Below are 17,865 nucleotides of genomic sequence, written 5' to 3'. Positions count from 1 at the left end.
TCTTAAAGCAACCAACAGAGCCTCCCATCAGTTATGTCAAGCTGAAAAGCATCTAGATATTACTTGGGCCACAAAACAGAGTAACGTCTATAAATACACCTTCATTTCAGCTTCAATCACAACCACAGCGTCAAAGGTAATGAACCACCATTAGTTTGGATATAGTCGATCATGAACAGCATATGCATGATGCAACCCAGACCAATGGCAATTCAATTGCTATTTCAGGAATATCTCTTCTTCCCACTTCATTTCAGTCCCTCTGTTCCCTCCCACCTCAGAGTGATGCTCCAATTATTCAAACAACGTAAGCAGCATTCAATCCACGCCAGCTCTTTCTTCCTTTAGCGCTGACCTTGCCTTATACATCATTCTCACAAAACTAATTAAGTGGAGGACAGTCTCACTTTACACTCTCTTCATGAAAAGAACTGAATTGTTACCTGCCTGAGGGTGCAATTCAAATTATTTTCGCCTTCATTTCTCTCAGCAAACAATACAAACATTGAGTAAGAAACCAGATCAGACAATTCATGGAAATCCTTTACCCGTTACCATAAAAAGAAAAAAATTTAAAAAAATGAAGTATTATTGTAAATAACATACTCCTTTAGTTGTTTCATTTTGTTTTCTAACATATGTCTTTTTACGTAAACTTGGCCAAGACATGAATGAAGTGCGGAATTTTGTCAGGCTAACAAAGCCGAGGAGAGGAAAACAATGTTCGTGGCACACAGATCGGGGAGACAGGCTCAGCTAATAGGGATCCTAGTGGCTAGGAAAGCTTCAGTCCCACAAAATAGATTCAAAACCACTGAATCCACAAGAGCATCCACAACCAAATCACACAAAACTCAAGCACCTCTAATCTCACGGCAAAACAGAGCAATTTTTTGTCTCCAATACACATTGGCACAAAGATCTTGGTCTGAAAATACTTAGCTGTAGGTCATCTAGGATGGGAAGCTTGTCTTCCCAGACTTTCAAATGTTTTGTTTGTACACAGGATTGACCGCACACTGAGATTCACAGATGATTTTCTAGAAGCATGGATTCACTGCTTGCAGAGAAGAGACTGAGGAACAGGATTTGCCATGTCTTTGCTCCAGAGAAAGTGGTTCATATAAATCTGGAGCTCTCTCTTTTCCTAAAGACACTCTAGTAATAACACAAAATGAGGAACAGAGGAAGAAAAATAACATCCATTTGACCCAAGACTACATTGCAGCACAAAATTCCCAAAGCGTAGGGGGTAAGACCAATGCCTTGCAGGAAATCACAGTACATGGCACAAATACATCTAATGACGAGTCTCCAGCATATTGTGGGTGGCCACAGACCAGAGATGCCAGAAGCCTGAGCCATACAAATTCTTACGCATCTGCTGTGGATGCTGGTAGTCACCCTTTTGCAGCCCCCTGCAATGCTCTGTGGGACTACTCATCCCCCAGGCTTCACCTGCCAGGGAGTCTTTCCTTCAAAGATGAGATTTGGCACCTGCCAGGAAGCAACTATTAGGTTTTCCTCTAGAAGCAAAAAAAGTTTACTATCTTTTACTACCTTCCAAACAACACAAGTTCTTTGCCATGAAGAGCAGCCATACAAGAACATACAGTATAACAATCCTAGAAATACTGATTTACTGTGGATTCCTTTAGCTAACACTGAAAACTATTACAGAGCATTGTCAGGAACGTATTGGCATCTTGATCTCAAAGGCCAGTTCCATTTTTAATTGCAGGTGTTTCACCAACAGATGTCAGGGATCGCTGTCTTGGCATTTAGAGTGAAGGATGTTTCTTTTATGTATGTCTCTTTTATAAAGAGTTACTGCAGCTTGTGGAACCAAAATCAGTCATAGATAATGAGTCATAACAGGAGGTAGTTACTGTAAATATTCCAAGCATGGGCACATTAACAACCACCCACTAATCAGAGGCAATGCCACAAGCAGACACAGAGAACTCCCACTGGTGTCAATGGGAATTTTGAATGGATCAGAACCTCAGCCAAGAGCTGAGTATCTATTGTAACCTGCAGCATTAATATCCAGGATGGGGTGGGCCGTGCCTCAGATTTTGGCTGTCACTTGCCAGTGGGCGATGCAGGCATCGATTCAAAGTTGATCCACAATCTCAGATTTCAGACAGAAGGCACAGAGATTTCTAGTGTGAAGTGAACAAAATTAAAACACTGAGTTTAACTACTCATTCTTTAGCGTCATTAAATGTTTATGATACAAACCCATCACAAGTCAATAGCACCAATTGACCACAATAAGACCCAGTCTACTGCTGGCAAATATCTGCCTGAACAGAAACTCGAGTTCTTGTGTCAGCTAGTGGTGAAGTTTGGTGGGCCTTTTTGTCTAGGATGCAAAAGAACCGGCACCCAAATTTCCCATAACAAGATAAAGAGATGCCCTGCGTCCCACCCGAGCCAGCCAAGCAGCAGAAAAGAATGCTAACATCATGCTCCCTTCCCCCTTCTCATGCAAGTCTGTACTTGCTGCTAATTTTGATTCAGTGGACTCAGACCAAGACATGGTCAGTTTACACATTGCCTCTGTGCTGCTCTTCTTCAGTCCCTGAAGTAAGTTGCTTTCTCATGATTCAGTACTATAGAAATATAACTGTTGAGATCAGCTTCTTTATTTTTGTCAGCTTTTTTACAGACCTTTCAATCATAAGCTGCATTATACTATATTCCCATAAAGCCAGGGAAAGCTGTAACAGATACCTCAAAATTCAGACTTCTATTTTTTCCTGCCAAGTGCTTTCTTTAAGTGCTTTGTTTTCTGCTGTCGCTGAATTAGAATAGTACACATACTTGCAAAGTCTTCACCCTTACTGTCACTATTTCAATACGCTCTTCTCAGATTAGAAGCTATCAGCTTAAAAAATGCTCCTATATTTCTTTCTGGAGAAGAAAATATACTCTGCATTTTCTCACTGCTTATGGCTGAGGTTATCAGACTTCAGGGCAAAGCTATTGAAGTTTCTTGCAGTGAGAGCATGGTGATAGGAAAAGACACGCACACCCACATCCCTACATCTGCGTCGATGGGGAAGGCAACAGTATATAATCCAGCTAGTATAAAGAAAAACAAATACAGGCAAACTCATTTCGCAGACTTAGTTTCAGATTCTCTGCTCTGTCCCTTGACTTTCCTTGGAGGAGCCACACAAATTGCAAAGCAGCCTCTGGAAAAAAAATCTGGCTGTAATACTAGACAGTACGAGCACTTTAAGGCCCAGATCCAAAGCACAAGGATTTCAGTAGGTCTCAGATCACTTTCTAATGCCCTATATTCTCCTACTGCCCCACACCTCTCCTCTGAATAAAAGGTTATCAAGTATTTCATTCAAAATGGGTTGTCTTGATACAGCCCAAAGGCTCACTGGCAACACTGGATAAACTTCTCAAAGTGCAAAGCAAAAGCTTTTTGAGGGAGAATTGGGGAAAGTCACCCATCCTGTAAAACACTCATCTATCCACACACCAGCTACGGCAGCAGGAGAAGAACCCGACCAGTGGGAGCTGCAATGCTGTCAGTGGGAAAGCACCTAGGGTTATTTCTTGCGCACATAACTAACCTCTGTTAACCAGCCATCAGACTACAGCAGCAGGATGCTGAGCTGGTATTACTCAGATCCTCACGCTCCTGCTAACCCCAAAGAAGTGAGAAGAGACCTGGGAAGCAGCTCCATCCTTGAATCCACCAACACAGATGGGACAAAGGTACTCTCTGAAACAAGCCACTTGCTACCACAAACAGCCCCCGTGCTGGAGCAGCAGCGCTGTCAATCTACAGCTGCAAGACAGCTTGGAGGCTACCTGGGCTTACACAGTATCCTGTAGCTCTCTAACACACAGGTAAAAAATAAAAATAAAAAAAAATAAATCAATCCTTGTCCATCTGATCCATCTGCATTCACAGTTAATGCAGCATTTTGTAGAAAGTGAAGGTGTGCATCCCTGACTTCATTATGTTAATCCATAAGCTCTACTTAGATGGAGTTAGTTAATTCTTAAACATCCACAGCCAGGTTTAAAAGCAACCAAAATTTGAGCAAAACAGTCATCACTGGGTTTTCAAGGCATGACTTATAAGTGGAGCCGACAAACTCTGAAGTAAGCAGTTACCTTCCTCTTCAGCTTAAGAAAAGACATGGGAAAAAACCCTTCCTATTTCTTAAAAAATATTTTGGTACTTCTGGTACCAGTGCAACTCCCCTGATACCACCACAGGCTTTAGGAGAGAGAGAAATTTACCTGAAAACACCCATTTCAAGACAGTAACTACTTATACTGGATTCTGCCGATTCCTACCAAAATCCATTGCCTCAAGGGTCTGTATAAATCAGGCTTTTCTATAAAGCCCCACTCCAAAAGGTGGCTGTAGAAAGTGCCATTCAACAACTTACACAGAGCAGCTCCTTACAGTAGAGCTGAACACGGCCCTCCCCAAGTCCTGTAGAGAACTACAGCAAAGTCTCCTCTCATGCCTGACACTGTAATGCACAAGAAAGCTGTCAGGCTTTCTCACTCCCAAACGGTTCTCACTAACAAAGTACTCCACATTTTTCTAATGAAAATATAGTCCTGGGACACCTGCCTTTACCGCAGGTATTAAAATTACATCGTAAATCTTACAGAATGTGTGGTACATGAAGGCATTGCCACGATAAATTACTCTGATGTGAAACCCGATTATACCGTTCTTTGAAAGAGTAGTTAACTAACTCAAAAAACAGGCTTTTGTCAGGACCGAAGTATACCCAGTGCCACAGTACAGCTGCAGAAATATGCAGGAAATGGTACCACATCCTTTTCAGGCGAATTATTCTTTCACTATATTAAAAAAAATAATAATAACCCCCACAACAGCCTGGTTTTAGTATGATTAGATCCAAAATAAACATTCCCATTAAGAGCTATAATACTTATAATTACCCAATAAAAATTCAGGTGGTTCAAAGGAAAAAACATTTCCTATTTTAATCTACTACACAAGAGACTGAAGAAGGCCATACAGCCTATAAATTAACTGGTAAATAGTGCCTTCTTACCGCTGTACCTGGATCCTTTTTAAAAGCACGTTTCACAGACCATAATGACCACTCACTTTCCTACAGAAGTACCGAGCCACCTCATACATTTACTGGCTCCTCCCAGGATCTAAAACTGCACCTTTACTTTGTGGTGACAAAGAAAGTTTTCATACGAGCTCAAAGAGCGTACCAGCATCTCCTGGAAGCAGAGTACCAGCATCAGTTGTTTTTCTTGGGATTCTCAGAACATACACCTTCTGGTACACTGATACCACAAAAATCATTAAGACTTGTAATCAAAGCACAAAATGGAATATGTGAGTTTGATTTGAAAAAACAGGCTTTCACACAAGTGTGGCAAATTCTTTTTGTGTAGGATTATAACACAGTTCTAAACCATGCAAAATAATTGCTCAGAAAGGCAGGAATCTTTTGTTCTGCATTGGTTAATATATTATTTAAAAAGCACTTTAGAGAATAAGGCCACCATAAAAAAAAATACTCAACATCAAAGAAACTAACATAAAGGCAAACAATATTTATTTAGAAAATGTAACGTCTTGCAAAGCATCTGAATGATGAACTGTATTTTGTTGTTGTGAAAAATAAAAAAAAAAATCTGATGTTAATGCTACGGTTCTGAACATAAGTGAACTGGAAAGACAAAGTTGGGGGGGGGAAGAGCATAAAAATACAAAACAAAGGTCTCAAAAGTCCAGTGTTAAAAACAAACTTTCAAAACTGAGAAACAAAGAAGTTTAAAAATAAAGAAAAATTATTAATTGTTTTGATTTGGCCTCTCAGGCTGCTAAAAAAGTAAATAACAAAGAAGTGCTCATTATGTTCCATATAACTAGCAAAAAAGGAGCAGTTTTTTCCTCTTCCAGGGAGGCCACAAGCATGCAGCTGGGTACCCCACCAGCCCCAGCCTACTACACAGCTGCATATTTGAGAAGATACATGGATTTATCTCCAAATACACAGAAAAACTACTTAATGGAGAGCTACCCAGCACACACCCCCCAGAATACACCCCAGCTACTTAATCCCACGTCCTCAACGTAGGTAACTCCACAGAGCAAGCTCAGGGGATGCAGGGGGAGAACCACCTGTGTGGGAATGTGTCCCCGGAGCCGGACACCCTGCATGCAAACACACACATCGGGAATGCATCCCCGGAGTGGGACACCCTGCATCACATAGACACTTCGGGAATGCATTCTTGGAGCGGGCACCCCATCTCTAAATGCCTACACACACCCCCAGGCACGTATCCCGGGAGCAGGCATCCCATTCCTGCATGCACACACAGACCACGAATGCATCCCCACAGTGGGATACCCTGCATGCACACACACACCGGGAATGCATCCCTGGAGCGGGTGTCCCACCCCTGCATGCACACACACACACTCCCAGACATGCATCCCATCCCTGCACTCACACACTCACCCCAGGAACGCATCCCCGGAGCGGGACACCCTGCATGCACACACATGCACACCCCGGGAACGCATCCTTGGAGCGGGTTCCCCATCCCTACGTGCACACACACCCCGGGAACGCATCCTTGGAGCGGGTTCCCCATCCTTACATGCACACACACCCGGGAACGCATCCTTGGAGCGGGTTCCCCATCCCTACGTGCACACACACCCCGGGAACGCATCCTTGGAGCGGGTTCCCCATCCCTACATGCACACAAACCCCGGGAACGCATCCTTGGAGAGGGTTCCCCATCCCTACATGCACACACACCCCGGGAACGCATCCTTGGAGCGGGTTCCCCATCCCTGCGTGCACACACATCCCGGGAACGCATCCTTGGAGCGGGTTCCCCATCCCTACATGCACACACCCCCGGGAACGCATCCTTGGAGCGGGCACCCCATCCCTGCGTGCGGGGCCGGCGCTGCGGAGCCCGGCTGGGGCAGCCCCCCCTCCCCAGCCCCACCTGGGGCGAAGGGGGGGGTCGGCATGCCCCCCCGGCCCCTCGGCTCCGCGTCTCCATGGCGATGGCTCCCCGCTCCGTAACCCGAGCACCCGGCAGGGGAGGCGGCGCGGCCGAGGTGGGAAGGAGCCGGGGGGGCTCCGACTTCCACCGGTGCCGCATTGAGATGCTCCCACACGCCCCGTGCCGAGGGGCCGGGGCACCACCGGGCACCGACCCCCGGTGCAGGGAGGGAGGGGAAGGGGGGGGGGGGGTCCCCCGAACTCTGCCCGGAGCTGTGCACCCCCCCCGGCCCGGTAAGGTCGGGCTGTCCGCAGTCGAGCCGGGGAACATGCTGTTTATCGGAGTGGCTGCGCCTGCCTTACCCTTGGAAGCATCTTTCTCTTCTTTGGGCTTGATCACCTTCCCGCTCATAGACCCCAGCTTGGGTGGGAAAATCCCCAGGAGCGTCGCGGATTCCGGCTGGACCCAAAGAAACCTCGGGCGGGGGGCAGCGTGCGCGCCTGTGGGGGGATCCTCTACGCCGAAAAGGCAAAAATAACACCAACAGAAGGGGAGGGGACGGGGGAAAAAAAAAAAAAAAAAACAAACAAAAAAGATAAAAAGATCTCTATAATGAAGAGCCGGCGATGTGCCCGCTCCCCGGCGCGGTGCCTGCGGGAGCGGAGCGGGGCGCTGAGCGGGGGGCCCCTGCGCCGCTCGCCGTGCCGGAGACAAAAGCGATTTTCTCTGTGTCTGCCTGGCCTCGGCCCCCTCCTTCCCCCCGCCTCCCCGGCTCTGCCTCCCCTCCCCAGGGCCAGGGAAGCGCAGCCGGTCCTGGAAGTCCCACCGACCGGGGGGAGGGGTGGGAAAAGCGGGGGGGGGGGGGGGGGTTGTCTTTGGCTGTTTGCTTGCGTGTGTTGGGTTTTGGTTTTGTTTTGTTGGGTTGGGGTTTTTTTTATCTCTTTTTCTTTCGCATCCTCCCTTAATAATAATGGGATGGAGCAGCAGAGCTGCAGCCACAGAAGGGAGGAGGAGGAGGAGAAGGACGCGAGTCTCCGGCACTGCAGAAGAAGCGCCAGGTTGAGGCTCGCCAGCGGCAAGGTGGGCTGGGGCTGCCCCTTCCAGCCCCGCCGCGGGCCGCGCATCCCCTTCCCTATCACCCAGCCCGGACCCTATCGAAGCGGTACCGAGGGGGGCAGCGCGCATCCCTGCTGCCTTTCAGCCCCGGGACGGTGCCCCCAGCGCTGGGGGTGGCACAAAGGCAGCCTGCCCTTCCCTCGGGGCGCCGCTGCCACCCCGCAGCCCACAGGCAGGAGGCTGCGGTGCCGGGGCTGTGGTCCCTAGCATCGCCCGGTCCCGAGCCCGGCAGCCTGTTGCTGCCGTCGCGGGAGTGCCAAGAACCGGGGGACGCGGGAGGGAAAAAGGGGACATCGGGCTCCCTTTAACCGGAGGGCACGGGAAGGGAGGCTGGAGGGAAAAGGGGAACGCGCAGAGCCTGCGCCGTCCCGCTCCCACCCTGCGGTTCTGCCCCGGGGTGCAGAGCGGGGCTCGCGTTCCCCCCTGCGCTTTTCCCACGGGGGAAGGGAACCTCCCCCCACCCCAAGAGCAGCCGAAGCTCCTCTCACCTGCGCGACAAAACTGCTTCCCCCCCGCCCCGTCCTTCTCCGCGGGGGCAAAACTTCCTCGGAGCGGCGCGGCGGGGCAGGGGCGGAGGGAGGCGGGCGGGGGAAACCCGATGCAGCCGGCACCCCTTGGAGCCTGGCCCTGGCTCGGCAGCGCCGAAAATAAAGTGCTGGGAAGAGCGAGCCGCGACGAGCCTGGGGGAGCCCCTTGGTGCGACCCCCCCCTCTAACCTCACCCCTTAAGAAAGAAATCGTCTGTTTTGGGGGGAACACGCCATGGATTTCACCGAGACCAGCGGGGAACAAGGGCTGGCAACCCCTCTGGAGAAGGCAACCTGCTCAGGGTACGGCCCTCACCGTGGCCTCCGGGCGCTTATCCCGACCCCGGGCAGGAGAAGCGCAGCCCCCGCCGGGGGATGCCGGGGGTCTCCGGGGCTGGCGGCGGCCACCGGGGCTGCGCGGATGCTATTTATAGAGGAGCCAAATTCCTCCCCCTTCACCCTCCCTTCGCTCCAGCCGGGGACAGCTGAGGGCAGATCGGCTTACCGTGAGCAGCGGGGTCCCAGCCTGGCTCCCGCCCCAAGGGAAGGGTGGCCGGGCTGCCTGGAGGCAGAGCATCACCTGGGTAAAGGAGGTAAAGGAGCTACAGCTGCCCCACGGCGTGGGGTAAAGTCTCATTCCCACCTCACACAGGTGGCTGGAGGTCAGGTGTGATTAGGAAAATCAGGGCTGTTTAAGCTAAGAATGAAGAGCCGGGATCAAAGCTGCCACTTGGAACACTTTCATGACTGCGCTTGTTAAATTACCTTTCCCTAAGAAATGCACAAAGCCAAAAACCAAACCTCAAGCTCCTCCAGACCACCATACATCTGTCCACTCCGTGACCAACCTCTGCTCTGTATCTGGAACGAAGGAATTGTCCTGGCAGGGTCAGGTTTGCTTCATGGGGATTTGCTGCCCAGGGAAGTGGTTGAGTCACCATCCCTGGAGGTATTTGAAAGGGGCATACGTATGGCACTCGAAGACATGGTTTGATGATGGACTTGGCTGTGTTAACTTTATAGTTAGACTTGATGAGCTTAAAGGTCTTTTCCAACCTAAATGACACTATGATTCAGTGAAGCCTCTGATGATAGTGGACTTGGAGTGCTCTCAATGTAAAGCTGTTTTATTTGAGCCTTTTCAGTGATTATTTCTTTTTTTAACCTGCCAAGAAGATCAAAAAATTGGCCTTTCTCTTAGGTGTTTCTCTCCAGTCCAAGTTGGACCACTGAAACCAGAGTTGGAAGTGGAGGAGTGGGGAAGGAGAGATTCTGCAGTTCAGCTAAGCCAGTGTTGTCAGAAGTAGCTGGTGAGCCCCAGCAAGGAGATTTCAGCTGTCCAATACAACTTACCTAGACCCTGATTTTCAAAAGCATTTGTAGTGAGAGTTACAAAACCACTTTGATGAGAGTTACAGATAATTTCCAGTTCTGGTTTGAGGCCTTTCCAGCACCAGAGGCCACTGATAAATGCTGTGCTTAGTAATGACAGTGAACTTGCCTTACGTTAGCCGTGCTCATCATTGCCAGGAGGTGCGTTAAACTTTACTGGAGAGGTTATTACATTGATCAAATGAGGCCTTTACTCTCAAGCTAAACACTGGAAAAAGTCAGCAGCTCAGCATGTTGCAAAGCAACTGTACCTACTGGTGGGCATGGAGAGCTTAGCCTGCTGTTTTGAAATAAGTTAATTTTTCCCCTTACTAGTTTGCAAAGCTTAGAAGTGTCAGTTAAAACAGCAATAAAATATGATGTTATGCATGCAAAATATAAGGAAATTTGCATGAAGATTTATTGCAGTCTGAGTACAATGTGCGCAGCCTTTACTTTTAAAGCTATCTCAATGGCTCAAGCATTCTAGTGGAGAGGGTATATGAGGTTGGGGCACTGACTCATGTCTTCAGATTCCCTCATCACTTCCTTGCTTGGATGTGAGCATCTCTGGATTTAGGGTAAATCATGTAAGATCTGGCTCTGCAACAAAATTTTGTTAGCTGACTCACAAATATTTAAACATTAATTTGAGCCTTATTATCTGTGTACATCACTTTCCCAACTATAGCAGGGAAAAGCGTCACCTCATTGCTTTACAGCTATAATAGTGAAAGCTGAGAAGCACTCGGACACTGTAATGACAGAACTGATACGCAACAAGCTACATACCAGAGCCAGGCTTATGCAGAAACTTGCTGTATGTGGCCCTGACATGGAGCTTCTACCTCTCATTGACAGCATTCTCTGAGTTTCTGAACCAGAAACAATTTCTGCACCTCTGGATAAGTAAGCTACCCAGAGGAAGAAGTTTTAGTGAAGTTTAATCCAAAGAAATCTGAATTGTCCTGTGCAAATGCTGTTTGGGTGCTCCATATCCACCCAAGTGCCTTAGGGAAGGTTTAAGTTCAAAACTCTCTTTGGAGGGTGGTGGAACAGAACACGATTTAAGGTCAGATGTAGTGCATCGCTGTAGCTACACATCTTTCCTGCAAGATTGTGATGGAGTCAACTACCTTGACTGGCAGCAAGGCAGCACGAACAGTTGAAGCATCATCTATACCCTTTTATGGTTTCTGAGCACTCCTGCCCAGAGGGACAAAGGCGATTGCCCCAAGCACAGCAAAGTCTCACAAGCTGCAAGTGTGAAACATGAGGCTTTTGCAGCCCAGACATACACACAGCAGATCGTATTTGGGCTCTCCAAATACTTGCAGCTCAGGATCTCTCTGGAAACACGCACAACAGAGCTGACGTGCTGCATGGAGCTGTGCCTCTGCGAAGTGTATTTATTCCTCCAGAAACATCTCCCAGAAGGTTCTGACTTGGCACAAGCTTGGGTAAGTCGGGTATCATTTACAATCTGAAATTGTAAACTTGTAAGTGCTTTTATACAACACAACTATTGCTGCTTAACGACCAATAGCTGTATGGTTTGTCCATTAAACACATACTCAAGCCATGAACATGCTTTTCCTATCCTAGTAAAATACCTACAGAGACATATATCCCCTGAGGATTTCTGGAACTCGCATAGATAGAGTGTGGCAGCATTGCTCCTCAATGTACTTTTTTCTTGGTTCTTTGGCTTATTCTCAGGTTGAAATTTTCTCTTTTGCAGGCAATGATTTGTAAAAGGTCCAGATTCCATTCTTTTATATAGCGAGAATTTTACATTATGCCTTTAAATCAGTCCAGTAAGTTTAAATTGGCTTTGTCGTGATGGTTCCTGGTATGTTCCCAGATAAATCTGAGGTGAAACTCTCCCTGCATTCAGGCGGAGCAGGGTTAGGCCTTAAATTTAAGATTTCAGACATGATAAAGTCTCACTAATACAAGTACTTACCCCTGTTTTCAGATTTTATATTTATATTCATATTGGCATCTGGAGGCATCAATTGCATTATGATAAAATAAGTCAACGATTATGCTGCCATATCTAAAGTTTTGTTGATACTGTTGTGTAACGATGCCTATAAAATCAGTCCAAATAAATCCATCACACATCTCCTCATTGCCTAGCCTGCCACTGTTTTTACTGGAATGCTAGCACAGATTTCTTTACTACCAGCTGTGTGCTTTAACAAAAACCACAAAGATTTACAGATGAGAGTAATACTAAATACAGGGCAAAGCACAGCCTATTCTCTAGCAAGCACATCCTTGTTGTACTGGTTGTTTAATTTGGTCCCTGTATTATTTTTACCATTCCTATTCCTACGCAGTCTTAAGTGCTACACAGAGCAGCTTTTTTTGGCAGACAGCTTGCTGTGCAGAATCTTCCTGGTTTTGATTGCCAAAACCCAACTGCTACATGCAAATAGAGTTCCAGCTAATGGATAGTATGGAGATTGCAGCTTAATTTCTCTAAATAATTCAATCTGATAAACAGAGAAGCCCTAAGCAGACACTAGTGGTGAGGGATAATGATCATACTTGTGTAGTGAGTCTCTCACCTATTTACTATGAATATTTCAATTAAAATTAATGGACATCAAGCATTCTCTGCTGCGACCCTGACTATTTGGATCGCTTCTCTGTGCTGAGGAATGTGCTCAGCACCTGGGAAATGGAGCATCTCACATTGCTGTGCAATGATCTCTCTGGCTGATCAAGCTTTGCGAACTGCAAGGCAAATCCCGATCAAGGCTACTGGATCAAGCACGACACCGATGTAAAGCCTTTAGCACTGGAGATCAAAGTCTTCCAGATCATTGGAAGTCTAAAATAGACCAGTCTGCATATCAATACATTTGCTAAACCGTGTTGATCACAGTTTACAAAACCATGCATTTCCGTAACAGGGTATGGTATTAATTTTGGTGTAAAAGTGAAAAGAAAAGGAAAGTTCTTCTTACAGCTTTAGAAAAGCCCACAGAGTAGTGGTTCAATGTACAAAGACCATCTCCTACGTGCAATCTCAGAGCTTCACCCCCAGCTAACAAATCTTATAAAGGCTCACAGCAGACCTTGTAAGTCCTGGATTTACTGAAACTAAACCATCCTGAAACATACCATAAAGTTCTGAAATAAGTGAATTTTGGCAAAATGTGTTTGGGGGTGCTAGTGGTTACATTAATACCACATGACAATGTATTTATGGGGATCACTGACAGGATTTAACACAATGTATGAATTATCACTTGAAATCTTCATTTAGCAGAAATGTTTACATGGATTTTTATTAAGCCTGGGAAGTTTGAGTAGACCTATAAAAGAAGCTTCCTGTCTCAAAATCCTACCTACGTTACCTCTAGTGGATGACCACTTGGCAGTCTGGCTTTCCTCGAGGTCGCCTCTCTCCTCAATTTTGGTGAAATACATCTGTTCAAGAAATCTCATCCCCTTTGCACCAGCGCATCTATTGGACACCAGAGCCGCTATACATCCAATAACCATTTATGACCAGCACACTAAAACTGAGGAACATGGGAAACACGAAGGACACAGGTTTGTAAGTAAATGCGGCAGCAATATCACAAAGGGAGAATGCAATACAGGCTCTCCAAGTGCTTTGCAGGACTTTTATGTAAAGCCAGTACTGGCAGCAAAGCCCGAAGCACTGCGTGGCATAAGGTAGAACCACTATCTGTGTCCTACCCTTGAGAAGCAGACAGACAAACACACCTTTGTGACTCTGAACTGGTTCCTTGTTTCTGATCTGTGCTCTCACAGGTAAACTCAAAGATGCAATGTCTTTTATGAAGTCTCTTCATATTACTGCTGCCAGACAGGAGCTGGTGAGAACAGCCGTAAACCAATGATACCAGCCAAGCAGTTAGTGCTGCAGCTGCACTTTTTACCACCACCTCCTCTACCTCTTCTGAAGTTTGCACAAATGCATACACGTGCACAAAGCTGGTGAAGTTAGGACCATGAAAAAATAAGAGCTCAATTCCTCTCAGGGGAGGCAGTGGGGAATGAAATTTCAATTTAAAGAAAGTTGTTACTCAATAGCCTTTGTTGGACACCCACAGACTCAACTTTTGCAGGTAGAGCGGGGAAAAAAGGAGGAAGAATTCAATATCTTAACTGAAACCAGGTATCTTGATATCAAAACAGATTTTTGCCCAAGGCCCCTTTCCCAAGGCTGGTGAAAGATAGAAAGCATGAAGATTAAAGACCGTGGAAGTGGTTCCTCTGCTATTGGTAGCACAAGTAAAGGATAAAGATGGTTGCACACCCTCTTAAACATAATAACAAGAAGAACAAATCAAAAGTAGCCACCACTAGCTACTTTATACTGCACAAAGTAAGAGGAAAATGTACTTCTTCACAGAGCCCATCATCCTCTGCATTATAGCTTTCCCTTTACAGCTCTCTCTGTTACTTGGACAAGTCTTAAAACTTCAAAGGCTTTGAAGTTGAGCTGGAACAGGAGGTTTGATGTTTGACTGTGCCAAGGTGCAGACCGGCAGTGGCGGCTGATCTCACTCCTTTGTGCAGCTGTGAGAAAACAGTATCTGAGTAAGAGTATGGGGAGGCAAAAAGTAGGTGGTATAAATCTGGGCCCGAAGTCCAGAGGTAAACTCAGATGGACATGAAGTCCCAGTGTGATGGGAGATCTGACATTAAAGCCTTGGGCCACCTTGGTAATAGGCAGGCAAGTTCTGTGATAAGCATTAAATGATTGATCTGAGCATTCCCTGGAGTTGCACCAGAGTTTCAGACACACAAAGCTAATAGAGCAACTGCAGGAAAAAGATCATCCAGCAGTATTTGAAAGGAAACTTGCCAAGTAGAGCTGCAACATTACTGCAGGTTTACATATGTAATTATATCATAGGATAACATTTTCCAAGCCTGACTTTTTCCTTAAGCTTGGTAAAAATTCATCAGTGTTTGATTTTTACAGGCCTGAGAGACAGAGAGAGGAATGTAATGATACTTTTTGAGACCTATTTTTTTGGCTCAGAGAAATCTAAAAAACCAGTTATGCTCAAAGTTCAGAGTAGATCCTTAAAGGAAAAATTGAAAGACATGAAACTGGTTCAAGAAATCCAGCTTAAAAGAAAATGTTAAGTGTTGCAAGAAGCCTACAGTGCATAAGGCAGGATATTTTCTGTTAATTTGAACATACTCATATGCACTAAGTAGTGCTAGAGTTCTGTAGCCACAAAATAAGTTGCTTTCCTCTGTCTTGAACCTATTACCCCCCTACTACTTTCTGTTCCTTTCCTGCATTAAACTGTCTTCCCCTTCAAAGCTCTTTGCAGTTCATCCCAGATGCCTTAGTTCTCTTTAACTTGCAGCAATTTTAAGCTGCATCTCATGGAATTTTTTCTGGCATTTCCTTCACTACGACATGAGCTAGGTTAGCGCTCACCTAGGATCGGAAGATGAAGTTCACCTATGTTACACTGAGCACTTACATGCTGCTTCTCCTGTTCCCTCTGGTCATGGCACAATGGCCATACCACGTGTCTCCGAGGCTTCCTGTTCATTTCCAACTGAGCTGAACTTGTAGCAACCTCAGAAACCTCTCATATGTCTTAATCAGATGGCGGTTGGTATTTCTCATGCGTCAGCCGAGTTTTGATCCTAGTGTCCCGCGCAGTGCCACAAGTAAGTACAAGCAAAGAAAAGAGAAAGACTTGTCCCTTTTGTTTCTATGGATTTGCTTGAGTCCTCACGATCCCTTCAATTCCCATTGTACAAGGTGGCTGGCTGTGACAGCAGTCTAGTAGCTAGCTTCATCTTTCAGGAGAAGCAAAACTTTAGCTCCGGAAGTCAAGTATTTCATGACCTGAAGACTTTTGTTACAAAGGAGACTTCAGGTAAGTTGAGGGATTTGGATTTGTTCAAGGCAGAGCATGTAGCTACAGCCTGTCTCCTTCAAACTGGCATTGAGGGTAGGTCCTTGCCTCACCAACCCAGGAGGATTATGCCTGCACATCCTTTGTGTAACGGAAAAACACACACACTTTAGGAGATGTTCCCTGTTCAAAGAACTGCATTTGGAGGTCATGACTCTGAAAGGGAAAGAATTTTAAACTGGTTTGTGTGTATTTAAAATCTACTTCTAAAGCTCCATATGAACTTTGGTGACATAATTGAATTTTTTTCTGGCTTTTTGCTCTTGCTTCATCTCAAAGCAGTAGCCGAACAGTGCATTCAGATCAGGAATGTCATATGCAGTAACTGGTACACGGTAATGCTTGGCATTTTGGTTCAGGCACGACTGCACCTGGGCTTAGTGTTGGTGACAGCTGTTAAACATAACTATACCTTGACTATTTCTTCTCATGCCATTCTGCTTTGGTCTTTTCCTGAGCCATTGCTAGATACTGCCTTGAAGCACCATTAATGGTCCTTTCAGGCTCAGGTTCCTGTTTCCCGTTTCTCTCCTTGAAAATTATTCCTAGGTGTATATCCTTCCTGGTTTCTCATGACACTATGATAACTGCAGATGTATTATTTATAGGCATGAGATTTGGCTTTCTCTGCCATCAATCTGAATGCTCCCTCAGCATCTTTTAATAGCTATTCCTATTTTGTATCCCTTTTTGTTTTTTTCCTCTAGGGAAGATGCCAGCAGGGATGGGACTGAAATCCTTCTGGATCAGGAGCAGAGACAAATGCTGCTGTTTATAAACACTCTGAGGCTAAAATTAGCAGGAGTCAGAAGAAGAATCGTTCATGAACTTCAGGCTCCCTGAGCCATCTTGAGGAACATCACAGGCATATCAACACATCTGCTGCTGACTGAAATAGCAACTGGCATTACCTCCCTCCCGAGTGCACCCGCCCCACCAGCTGACTTCTCCACATGGCACAACCCTCTCCTCACTTTAGACTTACGAGCCTAATGTCACCACCACAAATGATAAAGTACATTTTCAGCTGAGGGAACTATCCAGATCCTTCTTAACACGTTACAGAAACTAGAAGAAAAGCCTCGGTCAGCTGGAATACTGTCCCACAAAAAGGGGAGGGTTTCAGGGTCTGGTTAAACATTGGAAGACCAGGAAAACTCTTAACGACCTGAGCAGTTTTTAAGCAGGCCTGTGCTGTGCAGTTTCAAGCTTGAGGGAAAACTAAGCCACATTGGATACGGCAGACAGCATTAACTAGGATGGGTAACCCCTACATATGTCTCTCCTTTCAGCAGTTACAGGCAATGGCATATAAAAATGACCTTGGCTGTATCTGAAGGAAAATACAACAATAGAGAAGCAGTTGTATGCTCAAAGAGTATGCTCAATAAAATCTATGCTTTTCAGAACAGGCTGCTGACCAAATGCCAAGTGATCTGAATGTATCATGTCAATAGTTAAACTCGAGTCTTTGTAGATCCTAAAGTACCATCTTTTCTTGTTTTGCAAAGCAGATGAATACATTCAACTAAGCATCTAAAGCTTTTTTAAAGGCATTGCAAAACCATGGCATCTTATATTTTGGCCATCTATTGGCTTCACAAGACTGAAGGAGAATCGGATATATACAAAAGAAGCAGGTGCTGTATTCTAAAAACAAACAAATGAAAAAATAATGTTACAGCCAAATAACACAAATGTCTTTAGAACATGTCAGAGACCAGGACAATACAAATGGAGATTTATTCAGTGTTGGAAAATGTGGTCACTTTTTTTGAAAGTGAAAATTCATGCTCATGAACCTGAGGTTATGCAACAGACTTTCAGAAAGAATGGATTTTAAGAGGGAAAAATAGCTGAACTGAAAAGTGTAATTCCTCTCTGCTTCGTGTACTGGCTCAACATGGG

General features: G+C 45.8%; 1 protein-coding gene across 4 annotated transcripts in view; it reads right to left on the bottom strand.

Moving 5' to 3' along the window:
- Positions 1 to 17,865, bottom strand: part of FGF13 (fibroblast growth factor 13) — a 304,993-nt gene that overhangs the window by 227,723 nt on the left and 59,405 nt on the right. For 2 of the 4 annotated variants that reach the window (XM_054075400.1, XM_054075406.1), the window contains exons 1-2: positions 8,613 to 8,750; positions 7,371 to 7,523 (exon numbers count right to left, since the gene is read on the bottom strand). The exons of the other annotated variants lie outside the window; for them this stretch is intronic. In XM_054075400.1, coding sequence (XP_053931375.1) covers positions 7,371 to 7,419 — 49 coding nt within the window. In that variant the 5' untranslated portion in view covers positions 7,420 to 7,523; positions 8,613 to 8,750. Of the gene's footprint in view, positions 1 to 7,370; positions 7,524 to 8,612; positions 8,751 to 17,865 lie in introns of those variants that run through there. 4 annotated transcript variants of the gene reach the window in all.

The sequence above is a fragment of the Cuculus canorus genome, chromosome 10, assembly GCF_017976375.1.
Source record: "Cuculus canorus isolate bCucCan1 chromosome 10, bCucCan1.pri, whole genome shotgun sequence".
Classification (NCBI taxonomy): Eukaryota; Metazoa; Chordata; class Aves; order Cuculiformes; family Cuculidae; genus Cuculus; species Cuculus canorus.
Note: the sequence above shows the minus strand (reverse complement) of the source record. Positions and strands in the feature narration are given on the sequence as shown.